The 8,353-nt window shown below is 48.5% G+C and overlaps 2 protein-coding genes across 2 annotated transcripts; both read left to right on the forward strand.

Moving 5' to 3' along the window:
* Window positions 1-829: 829 nt before the first annotated feature.
* On the forward strand, window positions 830-3,853 carry TEOVI_000049100 (uncharacterized protein; the record flags this gene model as incomplete). The annotated part of the gene is made up of 1 exon (XM_067223220.1): window positions 830-3,853. The coding sequence occupies one exon, from the start codon at window positions 830-832 to the stop codon at window positions 3,851-3,853; it is 3,024 nt and encodes a 1,007-aa protein (XP_067079321.1).
* A 3,111-nt stretch (window positions 3,854-6,964) lies between these two features.
* TEOVI_000049200 (uncharacterized protein) lies at window positions 6,965-7,978 on the forward strand (the record flags this gene model as incomplete). Its single annotated transcript, XM_067223221.1, has 1 exon — window positions 6,965-7,978. One exon carries the CDS (start codon window positions 6,965-6,967, stop codon window positions 7,976-7,978), a length of 1,014 nt encoding a protein of 337 aa, XP_067079322.1.
* Window positions 7,979-8,353: the final 375 nt, after the last annotated feature.

The raw sequence follows: 8,353 nt of genomic DNA on the forward strand, positions 1-8,353 counted from the left end.
TTCCATACTCTGGTCACTGGCGAATCTGATTAGTAAGATCTAGATCTCTTTAGACAAGTGATTTTTTATCAACTAACTGCGAGTGTTAAGATAGCAAAAAGAAAAAAGGGGGTTTTGCGTTAAGCTATACATTTTTCTTTTAGCTACCTCTCACGCCACATGTCCCACTTGTGGCTGGTAATTACAACTTTGTCGTTGAAGCTAACTAATTTTACCTTGGTATCGTGAAATGTGCTGGAGAATCATGTACGTGCATCCACTTGTTTGGGCATTATTGGGGTTAGGGAGGGGTCTTGTCACTTACGTGTTCTTTTTGCGGAAGCAACTGTCTTATGCTTGCTCGATAAATAAGTATTTATTCGGAGACTTTCCGACATCTCTCGATAATGAAATATACGCTTGTTTGGGTCTGTGGAATGGTGACCGTTTTCAAAAGTCGGTCCGTTGATTGTCGTTTCCACCAGTGCTGTCACAGGGGATATTTAACACGCTTACTTTCGTTCGTCGCCCGTCATGGGGAGGGCATTCGTGCAAAAGTAACTAAGTGCTTTTCAGAGGCTTTGATTGATTTTTATCATTTGGTGTTGTTGTTTTGGGAGACCTGTTAATATCCATATTACTAGGGAAATTTTGTGTTGTTTTCGGTATTACCTACTATTATTGTCTACATATTTTTTTAACTGTATTTCTCTCCTTACTCCACATTTTTTCACGTGTGCTACTAAATCTTAAAATAGCGGTCAGAGAGACATCATCAGCCACGCACCCTCGTTTACTGTGGCGTGTACGCAGACCCTCAGAACTGGCTGGGTATTATGTACCCGGACAGATGCTTCTGTGCCGTCCCGCGCGGTGTTTCACCTCTCCACCTGAAAAAAGTCAAGGTGACCGAGATGTTGCAACTACAGCTTTCCCTGGTCCTTATCCGAAGGTGAAGCGGAGCCACGCCAATCGCCACCATGGCACTACAAGATGTGGGGGAACGAGCGCATTAGATGCCGCTGAACTATCAAGGTTATGTTTAACACTACCTGTGCTTAACGCTGAGGAACACCATGCGGCGCGCAAAGAGATAAAGCGGGTCCCATTAGTGCCCGGGCGCAAAGGATACAGTAGTGATGCCGAAGAAAAGGCAATAACTTACCTCCTGAACCATTGTCGTTTCCCTACTGAAGACTGGTGGACATCCTTGAGTCTTCTTGCTCGTTGGCGTGAACTACCTCAGCAAAAACTGTTAAAAGAATCCCCTCTGGGCACATCAGCATTGTTCCCAAGACATATGTCAATGGCTGCAAGTTCTCAGCTAATGCGATGTCTTTCCTATACCAAGCATGCGTGGGTAGATGTGTTAACTCTGTACGAGACTACAACACGAAATTCAGCGGTATTAGGTGAAGTTCATGACGTAAAAGAGGATGATAAGGGCAAAAGTTGCTGTAGTGATGTCAGCCACCAAGCACTCCGCTGGATGCGACATGTGGCACTAACGTCGCTTTTAAGTATTGGTCGGTGGAAAGAATCCTTACAGTTTTATCGTCATATGCTGTATCAGCGCGAGATGCCAAGTTATATTTGCACAGGTCATTTGATACAACGTCTTGGTGAGGTTGGACGGTGGGAACCGGTGTGTAACATTTTCAGTATCAGTCTTAAAATTCTTAAGGACGCTCGGGAGCGTGCCCCAGCAAAAAAATATCCAGAAGTGGTTACATATTCCTCACAGCAAATGATGTCGCGGGGAACAACCTCGAAAAGGCGAAGTGAGTGGGGTACAATGTTCTCTATGGCTCTGGACGTTGTATGTCGGTTATGTCATCAGCCTTACGTAGCCAAGTTAATGTTTGATCAGGCATACAGTATGAATGGAAGTGGAGTATTATTTCAGTGGGATGGCAATTTCTTGTCAGCGGTTCAGGCGTTACATTCAGAAAGGGAAAGGGCTGATATGCTGTGTCGTGCTCGCGCTGCTGGTCAGTTGGACTCCTTTAAACTTGTGCGCGGTCTTAACCATCACCAAAAGTGGCTGGATGCCATAGCTATATTTGCTGAGGCTGTGGAAACAGGGCAATTGACAAAGAGAGAAGTTGGGCAGTGTCGATTGAATATTCTTCACGCTAGTAACGTGACTAATATTCAGGGGATCGTGAGCCGTATTCAAGAAATCTGCAAACGCTCAGCGGATTCACTACTACTAAATGATGCTGAGGTTGAGTGTGTTTTTTCAAAACATTACAACTTTAAAACGTTCTCGAATGCTTCAGTACCTATGCGAGTATATACCGTGGTCCCTCATTGGTTGTTTTGTCTCCGGCTTTTGTCGTACAACTATCCGCGATATCTGCTCGAAGATGACAAAGTACCAAGAACGGGGCAAAAACGCCTCCCCAACGCCCGTATGATGTCTCTACTTCTCCGTCACTCCATGCCATGGACTGTAGCTATCCGTCTTCTTACTATTGCTCTGAGGCTGGGCGAACATTCAAACACAAAAGCAATGGAAGCCACTTCCGATTCGCCCAGTGCAGCTCTAATGGTGAATCACGTCGCGGAAATTCTCTATGCACAAGGGCAAAGAGCCCGTGCGATAAGTTTGCTGGATTCAGTTTCGCACAGGCAATCGCTGTCTCCGTCCGCAAAAATGCTCGAATGCATACCGCTGACAATGTTGACGGCGGGCGGCAAAACTAAGGGAGGGACAGGACTAAAGGTTGACAACAAGGTTATTTATCATTATATACAGACAACAACGAATTGGATGCGGGCGCTCTCTGTTATCGAGGCCGTGGTATATCAACGATCTTCTTCCACCAATCCTCTCGCTTCTTTACCTGCCTCTGTGCATTGCAGTGTTCTTCAGATGCTGCAACGTTGCTCACTACGAAATGCGTGGCTGCTTTCGTTTTTTTACTTCAAGTACTCAATGTCTGCAGTGCGGTTATTGGACAAAAAACAAGGGACAGTCCTGTGTCATGATCAACCGCACCTTCTGCAGAAGGAGGACCTACGTAATACGGTTTACAGCGTCATGTACGAAACCTTGCTGAATATTCTTAAAGCGCTGATTGATGAGTCCGACAAATGTAAAGAGAATGCGTGTTTCGAACTTGTTAGCGCTGTCATGACATTTTGCGGAGGGCGTGTTCCTGCGCATATGTTGCTTCCTAATCAAATGGATCGCCTTCTTCCACGTGCAGCTGGTGCATTCAACACAGTACATAACGTGGAGCTGCGTGTGCGAATAGGGTTGAAACTTGTGCAGAGTGTTATTGAGCTTCTTTCGAAAGAGGTGAAGAAACAAAGGGGAAATTGTCGTGATAGCGACGTATTGTCTCTTGCCGTCATGTTCCACGGGTTGCAGAAGCTGTTATGCCGGGGGACAGAACACAACCGGCGTATCCGATATACCGATGAGCTTTTACAACTCGGTTCCCCTCAACCGACACCCCACATGGGAGGTAGAGGAACAATAATGCAGGGGAAGCCTACCACCTGCGGTGTGGAGGACAGTGTGCTGTGGCGGTATTCCCTTGAGTTGCTTGCTTTGCAGTGCGAGTGGTGCGGAACGTGCACTATGGCACCTGGAACATTGAAACTTGTGTACCGCACGTGCGCTTATTCCGGTGGCCAATGGGGCGCTGCCCTACTCGCTACGCAATATATCCTGATGGAGCAACAACGAGATACAGCGATGAAGGGGCCGGTGGGACCGGATAACTGTTCCCTTTATTGTTCCCTGTTCGGTTGGGAAAAGGCACTCGGGTTTTGGTCCCTCCACTTCCCACATCGTGCACTAAGTGAGGTGCTACCTTATCCCAAGGGCGTAGACTACTGCATGAGCGACACTGAGCGTTGATGTGCACGAAAAGGATGCCTTGTGCACATTCTTTATGTTGCTCGGGTATTGTGGGAAAAGTATGTGTGCACAATGTCGGTAGTGTTGTTGCTGTTGTTGTTTTTTTGTAGCGCTCCTACCTTAGTCATGCTCCATGCGCCAGGTTGTGACTTGCTGCCCACATTAAGTCAGCTTTCCGTTCTGCGTTAGCTTCGGGCAAGGATGGCGTTAATAGTGTGGACTCATCAAACGGCAGCGGCATATCTTCTACAGCGATACTGGAACACCCATTTTCCCTCGGTTTTTTCCTGTTGGAGTGACTTGGGTGGCTCTCTGATTGATCTAACCGATTTCATTCCCCTCAACGATATGAAAACCCAGTGTGATGCAGAACCGTGGCTCGAGGTGTGGAGAGTCAATAACTGCTATGGCCGTTCATCTATCATTACCTCTCATACTTTCCCCTTGTTACCTTCGCTCGCCCGCTATCATTAACGATGGTAGGGTACTTCGTGGTCGATAGTGACAAGTCGAAGCGCTTGCAATAAGTTGAACATCGTGCCTAACAACGAAAGTGGAAGAATTGGCAAGAGTGTGTACAAATTTAATCAATTCAATATTGTCGGTCTACTGTCAGCTTTGTGGCCAATTGATTGTGTTTTCCTCTTGACGCTAAGCTTCTCTTCTTCACTTCAACCTCCTTTCATCGTTGCCATCAGAGTTAAAATCAAAGCAGGATCACAGCAAGCACCATCATCTTCTTCAGCTCTGCTTTTTCGTCCTACAGCTCGCCTACATGGTCAGGGGGCGGGATGTGTAAATTAGCAGTGAAACTCAATGTGCACGAGCGAGCACGCCAAGCGGTGCTTTGTCTGGGTGCCTGTGTTTATGATTGCTTTTTGGAAAGCAAGGGGTGTTGGTCCAGAAGGTTGGCACATTTTACCCTGGTGGACGCCGCAGGCAAGTCGCCCACCGACAAAACCTTCGGCAGCGTAAAATGAACGTGTAGACATCATTCATATAAACCCTCGTTACTGGTTGTGTGGGTTCTTTGAGAAGTGTTTGACAATGGCAAAACCAGAAAGTGTCAAACGATGAAAAGGACTTAGTTGTATGCCCGGAAAAGTCGTGTCATTTACGTTGGAGGATGGGCAAACACGGAATGGCTCAAATTACCGACCAATGGACTTCAACAGGATTGCCCGTGTGCGCGTACCGCGCGGGGTGCCCTCCGGAAAAGGTAGCATAAAGGAGATGCTCAGGTATTAGCCATTATGAGTTGAGCCCCTTGCACAATGCCAAATGCGTCATCGCGCAGCCAGAGTCCAGTGGTTTCGGGGGCCTGACTCCGTGGGGAATCTAAATTTCACCACAGAACGGCACCTGGCTGTGACGTCGGGGGCCACTACCCCGTATTGTTGTGGAAAGGGAGAACCCCACAAGGCTCCTTAAATGAAAAACTCCGACGCGCCACAAATACAGCCTCAGGCAGTGCAAAAACTGACTGTGCCGCGCAGAAACGCCGTTTCCTTGCCGTCGGTCTCTGCACGCGTGCCAGCGCGCCATCAGCAGAATGTGTCACTCCGTATCGCTGTGGGAAGAAAGCACAAGTAGTCGTTTCCGACTACCAACGGGTCAGGGAAAGTGTTGAAGCATAGGGCGGCGTTTTGGGAGCCTCTACCGCATTACGCATCAGCGTTTTTTGTTCGGAGGTGGAGGAACATCTCTTGGTAGTGCACACGTGTAGCTTTGTTGCTCATCGTTTCGTCCACCATTTAGCGGGATGTTGAATGGCATGGCGGAGCCCATTATTGGCGCTATTTGAGACTGAACTGTCGGGTGGCTTTTTGTTTGAGGGGCTCGACAAGTCGTCCTTTTACATAGAGCAGGACGGTGCCGGCCATATAATCATCATGTGACTGTAATCTCTGGAAGGTGCAGCGAGCCACAGCGCACAAACTGAGTGCGGAGGAGCGGTAGTCTCAGTCAGAGCCATTTGAACGTCCACAGCTGCACATTAGCGCCGACTTGGCGGTGAATACGCACAATCATGGTATGGATGTAGTGATGATCCCGGGGAGATGACTGGTTGCATTTGGAGGCGTAACCACTGCTGTTTGTACCGTATCACACCACCTGTGAGAAGACGATGGGGAAAAAGACTTGGAAGTCAGAGTTTATCCAATCATTTTGTGTCGGTGTCAGAAGAGTCGAAAGCAAACGCGTTGACGCATGTGCGGCAGGAGCGGAATCGGTGGCCGTTCCAGCTGCTTCTACAAGTGTAGCTACAGAGTTTTTGATCCGCCTCATTACTTTACTGCAGTGGAGCTGGGTGACGAGAAAGGGTTCGTATTCGCTGCTATAGCGGCCGCCACGGTTGATTAAGCTGCATTTTGTCTTAGTGCTCATCCCGTGGAAAAAGGGGGCTCAAGGCAGGGGTAGGACTACTACTGGTGTATGGATTAGGAAAGAAAGTGCTACAGGGGTAAAATAGTGGGATACATGGCTCAATGCTGAGCGCCATGCGGGAACGTGCAAACCTTTCGATGCCGCGATTCCAGGTAAGAGGAAAGGAGTTGCGATCTTGATCTCTTGGCACGGCTGGTTTTCTTCGGACCCTCATCTATTTATGCGAGTTTCAGTTATTCTCAGTGTTGGCACTGTGTTGGTGTGTTCAGCGCGAAGGCCCTTTACACGTGGAAGTGCCTGCGGCACCGGGGGTCCATAACCACTGCCATCACACCACGTGGTTAGTTATATCCTTATCTCCTTCCTGTTCATTTCGTTTTGCACTGAGTTCCTGTGATGTTATTACCCTTCCTCTACTGCTTTTTTACCTCTCATTTCCCACCACTTCTTAACTCTTCATGGTGTGTTTGTGGATGCTTATCGATGATCAGTGATATTTGCGTTAGGTGAAGAACGGCGTGAGGGGAAGAGAAGTACTTAGTAACACGGTATCTTTCGCGGTCCCTGGACAATATCTGAAAGTGAGCCGGTACCACTTCTGCCTCCTCCGCTCCACCTTCATCCTAGTGGATTTTTAAATTGGTGTGACCAACACACATTGTTATATAAACGGAGTCACAGAACTGCGTTCCAACCGCCGCTACTGCCAGCACATAAACGGCTATGGGTTCCGGGGTAGGAAGACTCGGAGAGAAAAGCCACGGCCATGAGGGGGGAGTCTTCAGAGGAGAGAACGGTAATAAAACTGACAACACTATCGCAGCCGCTGGAGACAGCGTTGGTGAAAATGGCCCGCGTCTGCTAGATGGGCTGCCCGCAGTATCGACGGCGAGAGGAAGCAAAATAGCTGAGGACGATGTGGACGCCGACGATGAGGAAAGTGACTGTGATGCAAACCAGGATGATAACAGTCGTACGCAAAGGAAGAAGTTGGCACTCATCGTTAACAATGGCGATTGCGCCATTGCCCCAGAAAGTAGCCAGCAATTCAATGCAGTCCCTTGCACTGACCACCTTCCACAATCTACGCATCCTGCTGGGGGTGAAGAGATGATGAGAGTGCAGCAAACCTCAAACTCCGTACCCAATCCCGCAGAAGCAGTGGGTACAGAAACTATCGGTGATAGGGAGCGGACGCGTGACAGTGCTGACTGTCAACTCAGACTAAGTGCCTCACGCCGCAGGATCACACACGGCAGGGACGATAAATCCAACAGCACAAAGACAGCGCCGTCCTCGGAGTTTATCCTGGAAATGGATAAAACAGCGAACGGCTTATCAGACTACCCGAGCGACGGACCTGCACGCTCTAGCACCCAAGTCTCCCTGAGAGAACGAGGGCTGAAAGACATGACGTCGGTGCACAACCCGCAAGCTACACCCACAAGCATCCTGCGAAAAAACAGCTGTGAGACGCGTGAGCTATCCCACAACCTGCAGTCGAACGCAAGCGACACAAACACCATCGACGGATCAGATATCCCCTCGCGAAGCCCCCGAATGGGGCCGTCTCTCCCCGTGTCAACGAACATAAACGATGCTGATATGCTTAGTAGTCACGAGGAGATGGAAGATGACCTACAGCGCATCTCTGCGTTGATCAGACGTATGCACCAGCAGGGGAATGACCCCCTACCGGGGGAAGCAGGGGGTGCCTCTGTGGGTTACTACCCGTAATATCTACTTACTTTTTTAAGGTGTACCTGTTTTGTTTTTTACCCTCTGGTTTAGTTGTATTGACTTGTTATGTTTTGCCGCACCATGCCCCCCCCCATCATCAATTTCATCTTTCCGCAGTGGTACATCTGCCTTAGTTGTTCTACCGTGTTGTGGGGGATGCACGTTGCCGCACGCGGCTAAATAGTATGTTTCCCCTTCTTTCTCCCCCCCCCTCTCATATCCGCTCGTATTTTCTTGTTTTTTTTTTTTGTGATTGCTCCCTTACAAGTAAATAAGCGAACGAATTTGTTCATTTAACTGTCGATGAGAGCATTATTTCAGATGTCTAATTTTTGTTTTCTTTTCAACTTTGTCCGTTCGTTTGCCTTGTCG

The sequence above is a fragment of the Trypanosoma equiperdum genome, assembly GCF_001457755.1.
Source record: "Trypanosoma equiperdum strain OVI genome assembly, contig: ctg_17, whole genome shotgun sequence".
In the NCBI taxonomy this organism is placed as follows: Eukaryota; Euglenozoa; class Kinetoplastea; order Trypanosomatida; family Trypanosomatidae; genus Trypanosoma; species Trypanosoma equiperdum.